The sequence below is a fragment of the Apodemus sylvaticus genome, chromosome 7 (assembly GCF_947179515.1).
Source record: "Apodemus sylvaticus chromosome 7, mApoSyl1.1, whole genome shotgun sequence".
NCBI classification, from domain to species: domain Eukaryota; kingdom Metazoa; phylum Chordata; class Mammalia; order Rodentia; family Muridae; genus Apodemus; species Apodemus sylvaticus.
This window is the reverse complement of record NC_067478.1, coordinates 85,041,226-85,061,321: the sequence shown is the minus strand read 5'-3', so window position 1 is coordinate 85,061,321 and position 20,096 is coordinate 85,041,226. Positions and strand designations below refer to the sequence as shown.

General features: G+C 42.2%; 1 protein-coding gene across 4 annotated transcripts in view; it reads right to left on the bottom strand.

Moving 5' to 3' along the window:
• Positions 1-20,096, bottom strand: part of Cbl (Cbl proto-oncogene) — an 85,113-nt gene that overhangs the window by 9,885 nt on the left and 55,132 nt on the right. For 3 of the 4 annotated variants that reach the window (XM_052188579.1, XM_052188581.1, XM_052188582.1), the window contains exons 3-14: positions 19,368-19,514; positions 15,772-15,928; positions 14,180-14,301; positions 13,401-13,538; positions 11,785-11,872; positions 11,102-11,233; positions 10,305-10,508; positions 5,371-5,502; positions 4,906-5,283; positions 4,144-4,238; positions 1,139-1,279; positions 733-830 (exon numbers count right to left, since the gene is read on the bottom strand). In XM_052188579.1, the coding sequence (XP_052044539.1) occupies positions 733-830; positions 1,139-1,279; positions 4,144-4,238; positions 4,906-5,283; positions 5,371-5,502; positions 10,305-10,508; positions 11,102-11,233; positions 11,785-11,872; positions 13,401-13,538; positions 14,180-14,301; positions 15,772-15,928; positions 19,368-19,514 (1,832 nt within the window). The remainder of the gene's footprint in view (positions 1-732; positions 831-1,138; positions 1,280-4,143; positions 4,239-4,905; positions 5,284-5,370; positions 5,503-10,304; positions 10,509-11,101; positions 11,234-11,784; positions 11,873-13,400; positions 13,539-14,179; positions 14,302-15,771; positions 15,929-19,367; positions 19,515-20,096) is intronic. The other variant, XM_052188580.1, reaches the window with a different exon arrangement.

Here is a 20,096-nt window from a genome sequence, read left to right as displayed (position 1 = left end):
TCCAGAGTCATCCATTTATTCATACATACAACCATTTATTTCATTCAACAATTACTCAAATGTCACTGTGGATGAAATAACATTTGAGGTCCTATGGAGAGAAATAAGTAAGACCTGTACCAGCTCTCCTGATGAACATGTCAACAGTCACTTTTGCTATGTTAATAACTACTGATGCAAGAGACTTGAGTGCTATTTTAGAGCCTCCTCTGTGCATCTCACCTCAGAAGGCTGTGTGTGAAGGCTTCTTGAATTTTCCCCTTGGTAAGCTGCTTAACATGGGAACTGAGTACCAGCACCCCCCCCCCCAACACACACACAAGAATTTCATCAATGTAATGGGATTACAAGAGAGTTGCTAGTACTGAGATGTAACAGATATCTCCACGTAACAGCCATAACAGATATCTCCAGGCCCTGGGAGGAGGAAAAAACAGGAACTAGTGTCTGAAAAGGAAATAAAAGACAAACAGGGGTCCATCTTGTCCACGAATCAAAGACCTTTTAACAAAGAGTACTGAGAATAATTTTCTCCTTGGTTTAAGCTATCTCAACCAAATGTTACAGTGCAACCCTATGGTCTCCTCCTCTTTCCAGACAGGGTGTTAGCTATGCAGGCCAAGGTGGCCTCAAACTTGCAATTCTTTTGACTCAGACTCCCAAGTACTGACATTTTACAGACAGGTGCTACATAAGGCATATCAAGTTTTAAGTAGAAGACAGGCTACTCACCAGAGGCGCTGTTTTCCACTACAGACAGTGCTTGGGACTGAATGTTATACATTGCTTCATACGTGCAGCTGTCAATCTGCTGGTCACAGTCACATGCTCTGAATCACAAAAAGGTACAATGGTCTTCACAAACAAAATTCTGTTATTTGCGAATTTAAGAAGACTCACCTGTTTCTAACTGTCTTAGACCCTAATTCTTTCAAAGTAACACATTTTCTTTATATCAGTACCATGGAGGCCACTGTGGAAACAATACAACTGCTTATCTACATTAGACCCTATGCACTGGGGTCTAGATTTCTCTTTCTGCTTTCCTTCTGACAAGGTGACGGTGCATGCGGTCAGTAAGCGAGCAGGTGAAAGACAGCAAAGACACTTGGCTCCAAATGGGGTATTGTGAGCATACCGTGAACTCTGGGTTGCCTCTAAAGGCCGCTTGGGCTCTGGCTTCTGAACTCCTACAGGCCTAGATGTGGGGGTCATATATTCCGTGTCCTCTTCACCTTCCCCTTGCTCCCCAGGTGGCAGTTTTGGCACAGGAAGAGGCCTGGAAGAGTTTTTTAAAAAAGAAGAAGAAAAGAATTAAGCTGGAAAACTTTCAAGTATGAAGGAGATTTAGAACTGAAACAGCTCAATTTGACAAAACAAAATAAATAGCACCTAGGGTACTACCACGTCCACAGACCCAGGCAAGTATTTAGGAAAACAAGCACCAACTATGAATTCTCCTTTCAGCTCATCCAAATGTTAAAACTGGAATGGGAAGCATAACTCAAAAAGTAAGCTTTGGTAGCCAGGCGGTGGTGGTGCACGCCTGTAATCCCAGCACTTGGGAGGCAGAGGCAGGCGGATTTCTGAGTTCGATGCCAGACTGGTCTACAGAGTGAGTTCCAGGACAGCCAGGGCTACACAGAGAAACCCTGTCTCGAAAAAAATAAACAAAATAAAATAAAATAAAATAAAATAAAATAAAATAAAATAAAATAAAATAAAATAAAAAGTAAGCTTTGTTATAATGCTCCTTTTTTTAAAAAAAGATTTATTTATTTATTTTATGTATATGAGTACACTGTAGCTGGCTTCAGACACACCGGAAGAGGGCATCAGATCCCATTACAGATGTTTGTGAGCCACCATGTGGGTGCTGGGAATTGAACTCAGGACCTCTGGAAGAACAGTTGGCCCTCTTAACCACTGAGCCACACAGCCCTCTGATATAATGCTCCTTTTACAAGTTTTCTTTTACAAGGCATGCGCATGTGCACACACATACACAACACATGGAGCAGTAGGTGGCTTTCTAACAGAAATGTATAGCAAATCTCAATATGAAATGGTAGTAAAGTATATATTTTGTCAAGAGAATAACTGGGGGCTGGAGAGATGTCTCAGTTGTTAAGAACACTGACTGTTCTTTCAGAGGTCCTGAGTTCAATGGAGTTTAATTCTCAGCAACCACATGGTGGCTTACAAGCATCTGTAATGGGATCTGATACACTCTTCTGATGACTCTAAAGACAGCTACAGTATACTCATATACATTAAATAAATAAATCTTTTTAAAGAAAAAGTATAATGCCTTTTCTCTTCAATATTTCCTACCAGAAAACTCTAAAAAAAAGATAAAAAGTAATCTGGTTGCTAGCATCCTAGAATAGATCCTAGACTTCTGACTCTTGATGCATTTTATTTGGCTGGGTGCGGGGCAGTGCAGAGATCAAAACAGGACCTTGTACATGCTAGACTGACCACATGCTTAGGCCTACTTCAGAGATCTTGCTGTGGCAGCACATACTACATAATTCTCATTCTACTTCCTGCAGGGCTGCAGAGATGGCTCAGTGGTTAAGGTTAAGAGCACTAGCTGCTGTTCCAGAGGACTGGGGTTTAATCCCCAGCACCAACTCAGCAGCTCACAACCATCTGTAACTCCATTTCCAAGGTGATTTGATTACCTCTTCTGGTTTATCTCCACAGGCACCGCCTGTATATGGCCCACAGGCATATATTCAGGTAGAACACCTATCCACATAAAATTAAAATAAAAAAAAAAAAAAACCCTGGAGCTGGGCGTGGAGGTGCACGCCTGTAATCCCAGCACTTGGGAGGCAGAGGTAGGTGGTTTTCTGCGTTCGAGGCCAGCCTGGTCTACAGAGTGAGCTCCAGGACAGCCAGGACTCCACAGAGAAACCCTGTCTCAAAAAAACCAAAAAAAAAAAACAAAAAAAAAAAAAAACCAAAAAACCAAAAAAACCCACAAAAAACAAAAAACAAAAAACAAAAAAAACAAAAAAACAAAAAAAACAAAAAAAAAACAAAAATCAAAAACAAAAAAATCCCCCAAAACCAAACCCTGTTAATCCACCTTATAAAAGGAGACTAAGACAAAATACTGACTGCATAAGAAATGACCCTGCCTCAAGGTCTGGAATAAACCTGAGTGTCTGCCTTTCTTTCCTCTTTCACCTTTTCTTCATATTCTAAATAATCAACAGAGGTCCTTGCGTTTACTTGCCTCTGTAGTTACATAATGTTTTCCTGATTATGAAACAGTACACATTTTTGTTTTGTTTGTTTGGTTGGTTGGTTTTTCTGAGACAGGGCAACCCTATATAGCCTCGGCTGTCCTGGAATTAGCTCATTAGGTCTGGCTAGTGTTTGTTTTCTGAGACAGGGTCTCACTATGTAGTCTTGGCTGTCCTGGAACTCACTATGTAGACTAGGATGGCCTCAAACTTAGAGATCTAGCTCTTTCTATCTTTCAAGTGCTAAGATTAAGGGCATTTGCCATAGAAATATAAGAAAAACAAACTGATTCTTTAGAAAGATTAATAAAAATGATAAGACTCAGCAAGGTTGATCTACATACATGTATAAAGAAAAAAGAATGAAAAGAAAATTATGACAAAACACAAAAATCACAGCACCCAGAAAGCCAAAGTAGGAGACTTGTAAGGTGGCTTTTGTTTAGAGATTTTTATTAACTTCAGTTATAACAAAACATGAAACACATGAGCGTGTGCAAGTGGGTATACGTACATGACTGCAGGTGCCCAAGGAGGCCCGAGGCATTAGCTCCCCCGGAGCTGAAGTTACAGATGACTGTGCACCCCTTTGGGTGCTGAGAACCTAACACAACTTCTCTGGAACAACAAATATCAAAACAAGCAAGCCACTGTCTAGCCCCCTTACTTGTTTTGAGAAGTTTTGGTAGCTTGTAAATTTGTAGCAATTTTATTGCCTTAGCCCCTCTAGTGTATGTTGGATACAGGTATGCACCAACCACACCAGGTTTACCATTCTATAAACCTGGTGTGAGTTTGAGGCCATCATAGTCTGCCTAGGAAGATTGTGTCTAGTGAAAAACAAAACAAAACAAAAAAGAATGCATTACAGATGAGGTGTGCTTACCTGGCAGCCAGGGAGTAAATGGCGCTGGCAGACGAGGAAGGCTTCATTTTGGGGTGTTCACTCTCTGGACCTGCTGCTGGACTGCTATTCATATTCTGCAAAGTAAGAAAAGGCCTGAAAAAAATCTCTCTTTCTCACCTACAGCTGAGTATCTCCTCTTACTAAACTTGCTGAAAAAAAAATCATAATATTAACATAAACATGGACCTCACAAATACAAGGGTTAGCACCTCTGACAGAATTGTTGCTTATGGATTCTGATTCTGAAAAAATATCAGGTGGGAGAGCCAGAAAGGAAAAGCTAGGAAATACCTTCTTCATTCCAATGCTAAAAACGATGAGATAAGTAAGTTGTCCAAAGAAATATCACTTCTAGCATAAATAAATCTATACCTAAACCCAAAATCCATCAGTTTACGAGAGCGCGCGTGTCTTTTTCACCTAATGCCTGCTTCCAAGCCTTAGTGAATCATTTCATGCTCTCTAAAGGATCCACTCAACCTAACTATTCCCTTCTGCTAAAACACTCCCACTTGATCACTGGCATTAGGGGAGGGAGGGGGTTTTCTCTGCAGCCCTGGTTGCCCTAGAACTCACTCTGTAGACCAGGCTGCCTTGAATTCAGAGATCCAATTGCCTCTGCCTCCCAAGTGCTGGGAAGAAGGGTGTGTACCACCATGCCCAGCCTAACAAAACACTTTTGACAATTAAATACCACCCACAAATACTACTAGGCTAAATGGTTAAAAATTTAGGACTCACCATGGAGGTATCCAGACTAAATGTGCTTCCAAGCCTAGGGACATCTGCTCTGGGTTCCATTTGCGAGGGCAATGAGAATGGGAGCGAGTGTCGATTGGTCAATTCTCTCCCATTCCAGGGATCACCAGGGTTTGGAGTAGCTACTGGCACTTTAGGGATTGGCCGAGACAACCATGAGTCCCCTGGGCGGCTAGAGGGGACAGGGGGCAGTTTGTCTCTAGATGGACAATCGCCTGGTGTACAAGGCAGAGGGCGTCTCTGAGGCCTTGCTTCTGCTCCAACAGAGTAAGGCCGGTCTGGAGGAGGTGGTGGCGGAAGATCTCGAAGTGTGGGAGGTATTGGCAATGGTTTGTCTTTATGAAGGGAGCCAGAAGCAGCCTATGGAAACAAGATGGAAACAAGTCAATCAAAACCTCTAATACACAACAGAGGCTCAGCAAAGTGCAGAAATGGTTAATGCTTTGCCTTGGAAGCAGTCCCCAGAACTGAAGTGCTGGCAGGAACAGGTGCTCGCTGCTGAAGAAGGTCAAGTCTTGGTGGCACTGGAGGAAGGGAAGCTTGTGGGGCCATGGAGAATGGAGAGGAAGGCCTTTCCACCTAGAACCGATGAGATGTTAGTGGGTTACTGTTGTTTAGGGAAGAGCATCTTTCAATCCTAAAGGCACAGACAGCAGATACTATGTGATCACAGGTTCTGGGTCCTATGATCTCTAAAATCTCAGATATAGAGTCATAACCCTGGACTATGTCTGTAATCACCATAAGCAGGCATTGTCAATCACAGAGGCAGACTATTGGCAGATTCATTTAGAAGGGCAGTTCTACCACAGAGAGCCCACCTTACAACTTTTAAAATTACTATAATATATCTCTTCATCTTTGGAGGAAAAAAGGACACTGTCAAGATTGAAGCTAGGTAAACATGCTTGCTCTGCAAGTCTGGCGACCTGAGCTGGAGCCCTGGAAGGCATGTATCGGTGGAAGGAGAGAACTGACTCCACAGACTGTCCTCTGACCACTGCAATGCCATGGCATCTCCCCACCCCACCCCCACAATCATGCGCAAACACACAAATAATAATAGGTAAATAAAACTGAAGGACAAAAGATATATATATATTATCTGTAGCCACCAGTGTCTAGTCCAGCACTTGCTTTCCTCTAAAGACCTTCACATCTGCAGCTTCTCTCTTATTCTATTTATCAATTTGAAAGCTGACTTTGATAATAAGCTTCTTGAGCTGGGCACTGTGACACCTTCACTTTTCTAAGAAACCAAGGGTAGGGCAAACATGAAAACTGGATAAGAAACAAGAAAAGTAAGCGCCATGACCCACAGCATAAGAGCAAGGAAATGAAAGAGCAAAGCTCGGACCCACAAGTCCATGGAGCTCTGGGACTTAGGGGTAAGCTGAAAAAAAGTTATTTCTTTTTTTTTTTTTTTTTCATTTTGTGTGTGTGTGTGTGTGTGTGTGTGTGTCTGTGTGTGTCTGTCTGAGTGAACGAATGAATGTCAACCAACCGAGTGCAGGTGGCCACAGAGGACAGAGTAGGGCACCAGATCCTTTTGAGCTAGAGTTACAGTGTAAGTGGTTGCAAGTCACTTCTCAAGGACACCAGGCACTGAACTCAGGTCCTTTGGAAGAGCACCAAGAGTCCTTAAATCACGTGTAACTAGAATCCTACAACTAGCCACTTGTCCTAGTTAAGGTTACTATTACTAAGAAGAAACACCAGGAAAACCAAACTTGGGCAAGAAAAGTGTTTATTCAACTTGTACTTTCACATCACTGTTTATCACTGAAGGACGTTAGGACAGGCACTCAAACAGGACAGGAAGCTGGAGGTAGGAGTGGATGAGGTAGAGGCTGTGGAGGACAGCTGCTTACTGGCTTACTCCCCATGGCTTGTCCAACCTGCTCTTTTGTAACACTCGGTACCAGCAGCCTAAGGACGGTGCCACTCACGATGGGCTGGGCCCTCACTTCCATCACCAATTAAGAAAATGTCCTACAGGCTGGCCCAGAGCCTGATCTATTGAGGCAAATTTTCTCAATCAAGGTTTCCTTCTCTCAGTTGACTAAGTTTGTGTCAAGCTGGCATAAATTTATCCAGCTCACCAAAGTTCTGATAAAAATGTTATGATATCAAAGGCCCAAAAAAGATTACCATTTCACCCTTTTATAGAGGTTTTTTTTTTTTAAGATTTAGCTTTACCGTTTTTAATATGTATATGTATCTATGTGTAGGCATCTGTATGCTTGTGCAGGTGACCATAAAGGGGTCAGAGGAGCTGGGCCCCTGAGGAACTGGAGTTACAGGTGGTTATGACGTGCCTGACATCAATGCTGGTAATCAAACTTGGGTCTTCCAAACAAGAAGCATATGCTCTTAACCATTGAGCCATCTTACCAGGCTCCTGGAAAGGTATTTTAAGGACATATTTTCCTCAAAAAGGGAAAAAAGAAAATCTGGGATATAAGAAATGAGTCTTTGAACTAGGAGACCCAATCATATCCCAGGAAAGGAAAGGGAAAGCTTCAGGATGACAGGAAGGCAGACATTTAGAGAATGACAGTCCAGATGCAGAGAGAGCACGGGTGACCCCTCACGTCACAACACTGCACCTAACGTGTTATCTACTACAATACAGTGTGTTTACAGCAGTGCTCTTTTAGCGCAGCTTCTGGAGAAGATGCTTTAGACCACAGCTTACTTGGTAGGGACAGATGCCAACTTGACATTATTTCTCTGGAAAACTAGAGAAATAATTATTTCAAGAAAAAGTTAGGTTGTGAAGAAAACAAGCCATCACTTTATTCAACCGAAATATATTTAAAAAAAAAAAAACCCAAAATATCAAATCAATGATGGGGCCCAGTGCCTCACCCGGGCTCAATTCAAGGTGCAACTCAGAAAAACACATACACAAAACAAATGACAGCTGCCAGGGTGTGAAGAACCGGTGACCCCTAGCTTTCATACACCTCTATGGTGTGATTTTAATAACTTCTAAAACTTAATTCAAAATAAACTGAAAGTTACAAAGAATAAAATAAAGAAACACTACTTATCTGTCATTCAGTAAGAAATGAAATTAAAACTACTATCTTTGTGGTATTCTTATGCGTACCTTCCCTTAATTATTTTCCTCAGTACTAACAAAGGTTTTATTTTATTTTTTTTAAAAGCCTTTCAGTGTAGCCTAGGCTGGCCTGAATTTATTTGTTTGTTTGTTTGTTTGTTTATTGGTTTTTCGAGACAGGGTTTCTCTGTGTAGCCCTGGCTGTCCTGGAACTCACTCTGTAGACCAGGCTGGCCTTGAACTCAGAAATCACCTGCCTCTGCCTCCCAAGTGCTGGATTAAAGGTATGAGCCACCACTGCCCAGCTGGCCTGAATTTCTATGTATGTGTCTGTGTGTAGGAGGCATTGTCCTGCCTCAGCCTCCTTAGTACATACCACCACACCCTTTATCACCACAGCTCTCATAAAGTGTAAATGCCACAGCATTTACCCCACAGTTCTGCTACAAATTCAACCCAGACAGACCTACACAGTATACCAATGTGCTTAAGTCTGAAAACGATATATTCCTTAAGAAAGACTAATGAACTGTGGGGTGACAAATCCCAACACCAAGCTAACTCATAAAGAAAGCATTTAATGTGGGGATCACTGTTCCAGAGGGTTTGAGTCCATGGCCATCACAGCAGGGAACACGGCAGCAGGCATGGTGCTGAAGCAGTTACTGAGAGCTCACATCCAGAAGGCAGAGAGAGGTAACTGAGAATGATACTAGTGTATGAAACTCAAAGCCTACTCCCAGAGACACAGTTCCTTTAACAAGGCCCCACCTCCTAATCCTTCCACCAGCTGGGGAGCAAGTATTCAAATGCACCAGCTCAAGGTGGGCATTCTCATTCAAACCACCGCAGATAACCAAGTGGCAATACAGAAACAAAGACTTCTGTAAGTTCTACAAAATTCAGAGTTTCTCTGGGTAGCCTTGGCTGTCCTGGAACTCACTCTGTAGAGCAGGCTGGACTGGAACTCAGAGATCCACCTGCCTCTACCTCTGGAGTGCTAGGATTAAAGGCATGTGCCAACAAGCCTTCATTTCTTTCTTTTTACCAAAGATATGTAATATTTAAGAAACATATGCCCAACCATATGAAACAGCATCCACTGTCTCCCCGTGCTAAACAGTGTTTCACCTGCATCTACATTGTCTTCCTGACGAAAGCTATTAGGACTAGAGATTTGGCTCAGTAATGAAGAGCACTTGTTCTTGCAGAAGACCCAGATTCAATTTCCAGCACCCACATGGCAACTAACAACTATCCACAACTCCAGTTCTAGAGAATTTAATGTCCTCTTTTGATGACCATGTGGACCAGGTGTACACATGTTGCACAGACATACTTACAGGTAAAATACTCATACATAAAATCTTAAAAAATGAAAAAAGAATAAAAAACAAGCTATTAGGTCCCTCCCTGAGAGTCTTACCTGAGATTCCTGGTCCCACCCAACACTCTACAGTGACCTAAGCTTCTGGATAATGCACGCCTGTAAGTCTTTATTAAAAAACTTTAAAGTTGTATTCCATACAAGTCCTCTAAGTTTCTACCCTCAGAAATAACAGCAAGTAAGCATATGTCCAGTCACAAATTCAGCTGGCCAAAAATTAATGAATAAATTAGCAAGGGTAGGATCACATCTAGGGTCTTAGACATGCTAGGACATCACTTAGGGTAAGGATCACATCTAGGGTCTTAGACATGCTAGGACATCACTTAGGGTAAGGATCACATCTAGGGTCTTAGACATGCTAGGACATCACTTAGGGTAAGGATCACATCTAGGGTCTTAGACATGCTAGGACATCACTTAGGCTGGCTAGTTTTGTGTCAGCTTGACACAAAGAGTCATCTGAGAGAAGGGAACCTCGACGGGGAAATGCTTTCATAAAACTGGCCTATTAGCAAGCCTGAAAAGCATCTTATTAATTGGCTGGATGATCTGATTGGTTGTTTGGATGGCTGATTTGAAAGTTCCCAGCCCCTTGTGAGTGGGTGAATGTGATCCTCCAGCAGGTGGTCCTATAAAAAAGGAGATTGAGGCCAGGAATGGTGGTACACATCTTTCATCTCAGCATTCAAGAGAGTAAAGACAAGACTCTTCTATGACCTGTGTATCTATATGTTCTTGTCTCTAGGTACTGCCATGAGTGCATGCCCTGACTCCCCTCAATGATGAACCACAACCTGTAAAAATCCTTTCCTCCTCACTGTGCTTTCCATCAATGTATTATAACAGTAATAAAAATGCTGAACAAGACATCACTTTAACACCAAGCTGTGTTAGAGTCCCCTTACCAAGGTAATGTCCCCTTACCTTGGCACCTGCCAACTCCTTCATCATGAAGAGAGAATCATCAGCTCGCTCATCATCATCATCATCGTAATTTGGAGAGGGAGCACCTTCTACTCCTTGCCTTAATAGGCTGCCACTGCCTCTGGGGTCAAACGGATCCACCACGATGGGCTCGGTACCTTTGATTTCACATCGGCAAAAAGGACAGCCCTGACCTTCTGATTCCTGCAGAAGAAGCAGATGACAGTGACAGATACTTATTTACTAGAAGATACAGTTCCCAGAGGTTAAAGTATAGCCAATAAGGATATAGATCAGAGGTAATGTGCATACTTAGCATGTCTTGGAGTCCAGAAAAATAGCTAGAAAAGGGGGCTGGGGAGATGGCTCAGCGGTTAAGAGCACTGACTGTTCTTCCAAAGGTCCTGAGTTCAAATCCCAGCAACCACATGGTAACTCACAACTATCTGTAGTGAGATTCAATGCCCTCTTAAGACTCTTACATAGAGTACTAATATTAAATAAATAAAGTAATAAATCTTTAAGGGAAAAAAATCGAGAAAAGAAGGAAAGTCAGGCACTGAGTCCCACCCTTGTAATCATCATTTGGGAGATCAAAGCAGAAGGAACAAGAATTTGAGGTCAAATCCTTGATCTGGAGGCCAGCAGTGGTTAAATGAGGCACTACCTTGAAAATCCAAAATGGGAGAAGGCAAGCAAGAAGAGAGGGGGATTTAAAGACTAAACTCACATAATCCTTTCTATTTATCGTGTCAGAATGATCACATGGAAAAATGAAGCGTTTGGACCGTCCATACCTGCCATGACGTGAGGCAGGATGTGCACATGAGGTGTCCACAGGGCTCAATCTTCACATCTTTATCATTCTCAGCACATATCTTACATAGTTGAAATGTGGAGCCCATTTCACAGTATAATTCATATTGTTCCTTTGGTGAAAGAAAAAATGAGAAAGAATGTGTTGAATGAGCGACAGAATGCTAGCAACAGGAAAACCAAAAACTGTCAATTTTCTCAAAACTGTCAATTTACTCAAATTAAAATGCCACAATAGGTGCTTAAGACATGGCAAGGACAGGAGAAAAATCGCTTGTTGTATAAACACAAGGACCTGAGTTCAGATCCCCAGTACCCACCTAAAAGCCAGCTGTGGTGATAGACATCTGTAATACTATTACTAGGGGACAAAGACAAAGGGATTCCAGAGGCTTGATGGCCAGCAACCCAAGCCAATCAGTCAGCTCTGGGTTCAGTAAAAGAACCATTTCAAAAGAGTTTGATGAAGAGGGGGTAACAGATGGTGACTCTAGGTCTCCACATGCACATGCAACACAATACCCCCCACACACATACTCACACTCATTTACTAGTCAATGGTTTAAGATCTAGCTGCTGCAATTACTTAGACTATATATTAGAGTTCATTGATTAAATCCAAAAGTTTGGCTCCAGCAATACATAGTTATAAAACAAAACGCACCTGGGTTACTTTGATATGATCTTGAGGAGTTGGTTCACATAAACCTGTCAGGTCAGGATTTTGATTTCGTCCATCAGGAAACAAATAGCTTTAAAAAGACAAATGTAAGTCATCCTTGGGGTTTCAGCAAGGCTGATTTATCAGTGCAAGCTAAAACAGACAGTGAGAACTGCCACACTTTAAAAACAAAGAACAAGGGTCTGAAGGGATAGCTCGTTGGTTAAGAGCACTGGCTGCTTATTCCAGAGGACTTGAGTGTTTTTTTTTGTTGTTGTTTGTTTTTGTTTTTAAGACAGGGTCTCACTAAGTAGCCCTGACTGTCCTGGAACTTACTGTGTAGATCAGGCTGGTCTCAAGCTCAAGAGACCTTAGCTCCATGAGTGCTGGGATTAAAGGTCTGTGCCACTACAGCTAAGAGGATCCAAATTTGATTACCAGCACCCAAATCTGATCTCCTCAAGTAACAGGCACACAAGTGGTGCCTATTTCAGCACGCATACAGGCAAAACATATACATAAATAGCAACAAGAATATCACAGACCTTTAATCCCAGCACTTGGGAACCAGAGAAAAGCAAGTCTGAGCTGGAGGCCAGTCAGGTTCACATGAGTTTTAGGCCAGTCAGTGCTACATCGTGAGACCCTATCTTAAACAAAACTTCCAAGTAACTATCACCTTGGAGTGCAGGTTATTTCAAAACAACTAGCAGATGGGTCAGTTTGTCAGCCTGTATTTTCAACGGATGGCCACGAGTCATAAATATTGTTTCAATTACTAAGGGAGGGCCTCATTATATAGCCTATGTTGGCTTCAAACTCAAAATCACAGTTCTTGGGGCGCTGGGACTACAGGTGCATGCTGCCACTCCCTGGCCTTCATTTGCTTTTGACTAACAACTCCATGCTACGCCAATTACAAGCGCTGTAATGGGAAGCAAATGAAGCCACTGGGACATCTACAAGTAGTTTCTAGCAGCAGACTGCTCCAGTATTAGGAGCAGCAGGTCTTCCTGCCCATGCAGATGATACATAGCAGAAAACCAATGTTCCTAGTCACTTTAGAACACAGTTCACTTTCTGATACCCATAGCAATATCTTCAGTGTTTATTGACTGAAAATGAATTTGAATTCCTACAGGAATAATAATTCAGAAGCGAGAACTTAGCCATAAATATTAGCATACATCACAAAAGCCCAAGGCCTGAAGAAGAACTGCTGAACCAGACTAAAACTAGGTTAAAGGCTACCAAGGTCTGCTGTCATTGGAACATCTAATTACTCTCATATTGACTACTTAATAAGCAGCTGAAGAATGTCCTGATCCTTGCATAGTTTTTAATTCTAATTTGGCTTTAAAACTATGTTATTTGGAAAAAGAGGTAAAGATTATTTGTGGTAATAACTAAAACAACAAAGAAAGCCAATCTCATACTTAGAGAACCCCCCTTGAACGAGCAAGGCTGCTTCAACCTCAAGGCCAAAGCAAGGTGGCATGTTAACACATTCCTAAGATTTCACCTGTAGAACAAACATGCAATAGAAGTCATTAACAAGGAGGTAGTGAAGTCCTCCAGTTCCTAGATTCTGAGAGAAGACAGAAAGAAGTGATACTCACAAGCCTTCCCTGAAGCCATCAATCAGTGCTTGGAAGAGCGGTTTATTGTGTGGGATTGTCTGCAGAATGTTCCCATCAGCAGTAACATACCCAATGGCCCACTGACCCAAACGAGTACAGCTCAGGCGAAAGATGTAACTGAGAACAGACATGACCAGAAGTTTCAATATATATGCTAGTATTTGATAGAAGGCAAGATAGGGACAAAAATCAAAAAGACCATTAAGAATAACTCCTATAGGAGGAAAGGATGAATATGAATAAAAATAATGCATAAAAATGTAATAATGAAGCTCCTTTCTTTGTATGCTAACTTGAAAAGAATTGAAACTAACTTTTCAAGAGCCTGGTGCATAGCTTAGGGGGAGAATGAATACTCAGTATGCTTACAGGCATGGGTTGAGTCTTCAATTTAAAAAAAAAATCAACTTCTCTAATGATTCCAGAACAGAAGCAAAAGACATTTAACCCTCATTGTTCTAATTTTAGAGATAGAGTTTTGTGATATATTTCATGGTGATCTCAAACCATCTTCCTGTTTCAGCCTTCCAAGCTCCTATACACTGGGACTCCCAAGAACTAGAACAAACCCCATTCTAGATTTGCTTAAAAACATTTACTAAATCACAGGATTTGATTAACTCAAGTCCTCTGACAGATCAATCTTATCCCTAAATCTGGGCCACTGGGGAGCCAACAGGATGATGTTCCTTCAGCTCTTAAGAGGCGCCCTGAGAGCCAGTCAGAAGGGCCCTCTCTGCCTCCCTCCAGGCACAGACCTGCCAGGTTTGTGGATGAACTTCTGGAGCCGGGCTTTCACCTCATCGTATGTCAGGAAAGCCATGTAACCGGGGTGAGTTACAGCAAGGCTGTTCCAATTTCTGAGCAAAGAAGACCAGGGCTAAAGAAAGAAAACATTAATCACAGACCATTTTAGACATGTAAGCAGCCTTAGAACAATGAAAAACAAAAAGGAAAAAACCTTCAACTCTCAATTATAAATTCAGATTTGTCCCAAATTCTCTATTGTCATCCTATGAGAAGACAAATCTATTTGGGAGAGTAGAAACTTTGAGAGCTAAGAACACAAACTGCCTTGTATAAGGGAGAAGATGACACACAAAAAAATTTTGCTCAGCAATTCTAACTAGTATTAAGGTCAAATAATGATAAAACCCAGAAAAACAGAAGGAATGGTTATTCAAGCTGGCACACACACAGCAGTACCAGGGCTAACAATCTAGAATGGAACGGGGAGCCAAGTACGGTGGTACGTATTGTAATCCCAACAGATGGATCAGAAGTTCAAGGCTAACCTTGGCTACATAACAAACTTAAGTCTACTCTGGGCTACAGAGGGGGGAGGGAGGGAGGGAGGAAACACACATCAAAGGAATAAAGCCCAGGACCATCCCCAACTTTCAGGCTCATTCCACTCTTGGGAATCCTTCCTTGCCTTTCTTTCCTTTTCCTCTTCTTTTTAAAAACATTTCTCAAACTTATTGAATGACAACTGTATTTATATATGAGTTTTATCCAGGAGAACATGGGCACTGGGTCACTTCTCAACGCATAGCACCTTGGCATTAAACTTTTGATCCTCTATATTTTCATTTTTTTCTTTTGTTCATTCTTCTCTCATATATTACATCCTAGCTGCAGTCTCTACTCCCTCCCCTCCCGTCTCCTTTCTTAACAGACTCTCTGTTTCTGCCACTACCTGCTTACCCCAGAGATGAACTATTTCCATCTCTGACAGTTCTGTGACATTAAAATCATGTGAAAGAATATTCAAGAACAACTAAAAAGACACAAGAAGAAAGATTATACAGCGATTTAAAATTCTGGTTTGAGATGTCTTACTGTGTGTGTATATGTGTGTGTGTGCGCGTGCGCACTAGCCTCAGAATTTACCTTGTGGTTCAGGCTAACCATGACCTTTATTCTCTTACCTCAGCTTCCTTTGTACTGCTATTACAGGAAATGTGCCATCATGTCTAGTGAGTTATGAGATATATAATATATATAATTATTTTATGTGTAGGAGAATTTTGCTGCAAGTATGCATGTGTAGTACATGTATGTAGGACGCCCACAGGTCAGAACAGGGCCATTGTATCACCCAGAACTAGAGTTGTAGTCACCATGGGAATTGAACCAGGGCCCTCTGAAAGAGCAGCAGGTGCTATCAGCTTGCCTCTAACTCACTCTATAGCCTAGGCTGGCCTTGAACTCAGCAATTTTCCTGTTTCAACTCCCTAAGTAGTAGGATTATAACTGCAAGCCACCATATTTGGCTTTTATCTTTTTTTAAAAAAGCTTTCTCCTTAGAAAAATAGCAGCAGGTTAGTCAATGACTTTAGAATCATACCTGAAACAGCCGTGTAAAAATATCAAATTCAAAAACAGAAATATAATCATTGCAGGTCAGATCAATAGTGGACTTCAGAGCCATGGCCTCCAGCCCAGAACTGATGGGATGCACTTCATGCAGGGCCTGCCGAAAGCTCTTCCAAGGAACTATCGTCCTGGGAGGGATGGGTGAGAAGGCACAGTGAGAACAAGGTAACTGCAGACATTACTATCATTAAACAATAGCAAGCAAGACACATTACACTCCAATATTAACAGCAATTCTCTCACAGAAGCCAAGTTATATTTAGACTAAGAACAGAAAGAAGGAAGAAAAGGATGCTTGTCAACTTTCTAATGAGTAACAACAGAGATGGCTTTCTACAATTTCCTGCCCCAAAATATCACATATTGATCCCTTTCTCATCTTCCTACAGCATTTGTTCTATCCTAGAAGCACAGAAGAGAGGTGAGGTCATGCCTTATTTTATCACGGTTTTACCATAGAGACCCTGGGTCAGCCTTAACTTTCCATCCTCCTCCTCAGCTTCAACATGTTGAGGAGAGGTGCAGACCACTACACTAAATTTTCTTATGAGAAGAGGTCTTGGCTAGCCTAGAAGTCAGAAAGATCTACTTGTCCTGCCTCCCAAGTGCTAGAACTAAGGTGTGCCATCCTATCTGGCTTCAACTGAGCTTTGAAAATCTTTACAATTTTAGCTCAGATATTAGTGTTTTTTATTTGCTTGATTTTTGGGGGCAAAAAAGCTGGCAGGAACTTTTGTGTTGCTGCCTGGCCTTAAACGTCCTCCTGCCTCTGCTTCCCAAGTGCTGGAGTTAGGTGTGAACTACCATACCTTGGTAAGCATTAACATTTTTTTATTAGTAATATTTGTTTTTTCACTGCTAAAGACTGAACTTAGGGCCTGGATTCTAGGCAAGTGCTATACAGAACTATTACCAACTCTTACCAGTACTAGGGAGGCAGAAGCAGACAAATCTCTAAGTTCCAGGCCAGCCTGGTTATAGAATAAGTTCCAGGACAAGCCAGGACTACACACAGAGAAACTCTGTCTTGTAAAACACCAAAAAAGAGGTATATAAACTCATACAAAGCAATTAGGCAATACTTAGTGTATGGGGGGGGGGGGGGAGACAGGTAAAATCCCACAATTTACCAATAATATTCTTAGCTATGTAATTAAGGAGAGATTCTAGTTTACAGAAATAATTATGACACTGCTCACTGTTTGCAATAGCAAATAATTTGAAATGTAGGGCCAAAGAGGTGGCTCAGTGTTAATATCAGGTACGACCCTTCCCTAAGACACAGCACCCACATCTAGCAACTTACAACCAACCACCTTGTACCTCTAGCTCCAAGAGATCTGACACTCTGGCCTCTGTAGACACTGCATTTACAGGTATAAACACATACATACACAAATAATTAGAAAAATTTAAACCAATAATTTGAAATGTAAATACCCATTAACAGAATAGACAGGAGAGAAAAGGAAGAATATTCAATCAAAGAACATGGACAATCTAAACTGAAGTTTTGTCTAAAGAGTAGAGAAAGCAGAAGGACATCCAGAGGCCTGCACACCATGTGGCCGGACCACAGCTGGAGCCACTACAATGTGCAAGAATGTTGTGCAAAGATGGGAGAGAAAGAGAAGCAGAAAGACTTGAGCACTAAAAAACAGAGGCCATACTGAGACAAGGGGGATGGGAAGGCATGGGGTGAAGGAGTCAGGATGGAGAGGAGCAGCCTGATGGGAGTAGGCTGCCCCGCCTCCCGAGGCCATGGTGAGGTCCCAGTCCATGCTGATGCTGAGAGCCATGTCTGGGTCCGTGGCCATGCAGCAGTGGGATCTGTGTGAATGTCCATGGCTCGTACTACCACCAAAAGCATGCAGATATTCCTGCTCTGGACAGTCACCGGGGACCCTGTTGCTGTCCGAGGGCTATGCAGAGCTAGCCATACCTCCGACTGGCTGTAATACTATGGCTGGGCAGCACAGAGAAGCTGGCCTTGGGAGCAGAAGCACCAGGCATAAGTTTGGGAGAGGCTAGCCCCCCACCCTCATCCCTCAACTGCAGCACTCAAGAGAGTGGACTCTGTACCTTACCTGGGTAGCACAGCAGAGCTAGCCATGATGTCGTGGGTGTGGGTGAGCTAGCCCTGCCCCTTGCTAGCTGCAACACTGAAGAAGCTAAATAGCCCTAGTGGTGTGCATGTGTGCAGGGAAGCTGAAGGCTTGACCAACTCAACCACCACCTATGCTCAGGGCTTTGAGATGGGCCACCCCGACATCCACTCCACTATGAACTACTGGGGCACATGAGGGCACCCATTCCTGTCTATCCAGAGCTGCAGGATCTCCATACCACAGGGCAGCACTAGGACAGCAGAGAGGAGTAGCGGTAAGGATCCAGTGTTAACAGTAGAGCAGAGGCCAGAGGCCTGGAACCAGACCAATGAGCACTTGCAAGGAAAGATGTGTGAACGAAAGGATATACTGTGTGACACACACTGCTGCCTCCATGATGAGATTTTTTTTCTCCTTTGGAGGGGGAGGGAGGGAGGAAACAAGATGAGTGGGACTGGGGTTCATGCTGTGAAATTCACAAAGAATCAATGAAGAGTTTAACATAAAAAGATTGGAAAAATCTGGGCATGGTGGCGCACACCTTTGATCCCAGCACTTGGGAGGCAAAGGCAGGCAGATCTCTGAGTTTAAAGCCAGATTGAGCTACAGAGTGAGTTCTAGGACAGCCAGGGCTACACAAAGAAACCCTGTCTCAAAGAGTTGGGAGAAACAAGTGTTGCTAGCAAGCTAGGAAGTCAACTCTGCACGGCTTCCCCAAAGCCTGACCATGTTCTATTTTGGTTTTACAGGTTTTTTGAGACAGGGTCTCTGTGTAGCCTGGCTGTCCTGGCACTCACTCTGTAGACTGCCTCTGCCTCATGAGTGCTGGCATTAAAGGTGCACACCACCACCATCTGGCAGCTCTCTTGTGTTTTAAATATTTGTTTGTTTGTTTGTTTATTATGTTGCTGAAGCTAGTTAATTCTCATCTTACTGCCTTCACCTCTCAAGTTCAGGGATTATAGCCATGCACCACCGTCCCTGGCTTTTTTTTTTTTTTTAAATAAATTAGCTGGGTGCAGTAGTGCATGCCTTTAATCCTAGCACTTTGGAGCAGAGTTGGATATCTGCGAATTTGAGGCCAGCCTGGTCTACAAATCAAGTTGAGACAGCCTGAGCTGTTACACAGAGAAACCCTGTCTTGAATAACAAATAATAATAATAATAATAATAATAAAAATACATTGTTACTGCTGTTGGTGGTGGTGTATTTATGTGTGAGTGTAGACTGCAATGTAGGTATTAGAGTCAACTGTGTGGAGTCAGTTCTCTCTGTCCATCTTTACACAGGCTGGGGATCAAACGCAGATGTAGGGCTTGTGTGACAAGTGCTTTACCTACTAAGCCATCTTGCTGATCCACCGTGTTTTAAATAGTTCATAATTTAAAATTCTAAACAAATATTTCCTAATATGAGCTTCAGCTTTTCATAGATAAGACTCATCATTTAGAGACTTACTTTTCACCAAAAGCTTTTCTCCAAAACTCTGCAGCGTCTGCTTTAGTAATCCGAAAAGTGTCCCCTTGGAAGAGTCCACTTGGAAAGATGCCTTTCAGTTCTGCCAGCATGTGGCTGAAGATCAGGGATAATTTGGTTAGGTTCCGCCTACAAATGATCAAAGTACAATAATTAAAATATAAAATTACTGAAATTTCTTTAATGCACTGAATTCACCAAACAAAGTAACCTAACATGAACATGAAAATTTATTTGGGTCAATAATTTCTGGTCAATAATACTCAGAAATACTGTAAACTAGGAGAGGGAGGAATATGGTTTTGACAATGGCTACTGCTCTATATGTAAAGCAGGGAGGGCTTTAAGAATTATTTTGCTCTAGCAACAAATGAAAGATGAAAAGAATGTCTTCCATCTCTCTACATTCAAATGTCATATAGCAAATAAGAAGCCCCACAGTCAATTATCTGACCTTAAGCTAACAGGCACAGATTTATTTTTCAGGAGACAGAGGATACTCCAAGCAAACATAAAAACTTTGCACAGCCACAACCACACAATCAGAATAGAAAGTATCCATGTAGGATTTCCTGCTCTACAGAAATATTCTTTAGATCAAAAAATAAATTAGTAATTCATTCAAGATGAAAGCATTATCAGGGCTGGAGAGATGGCTCAGCGGTTAAGAGCACTGTCTGCTCTTCCAGAGGTCCTGAGTTCAAATCCCAG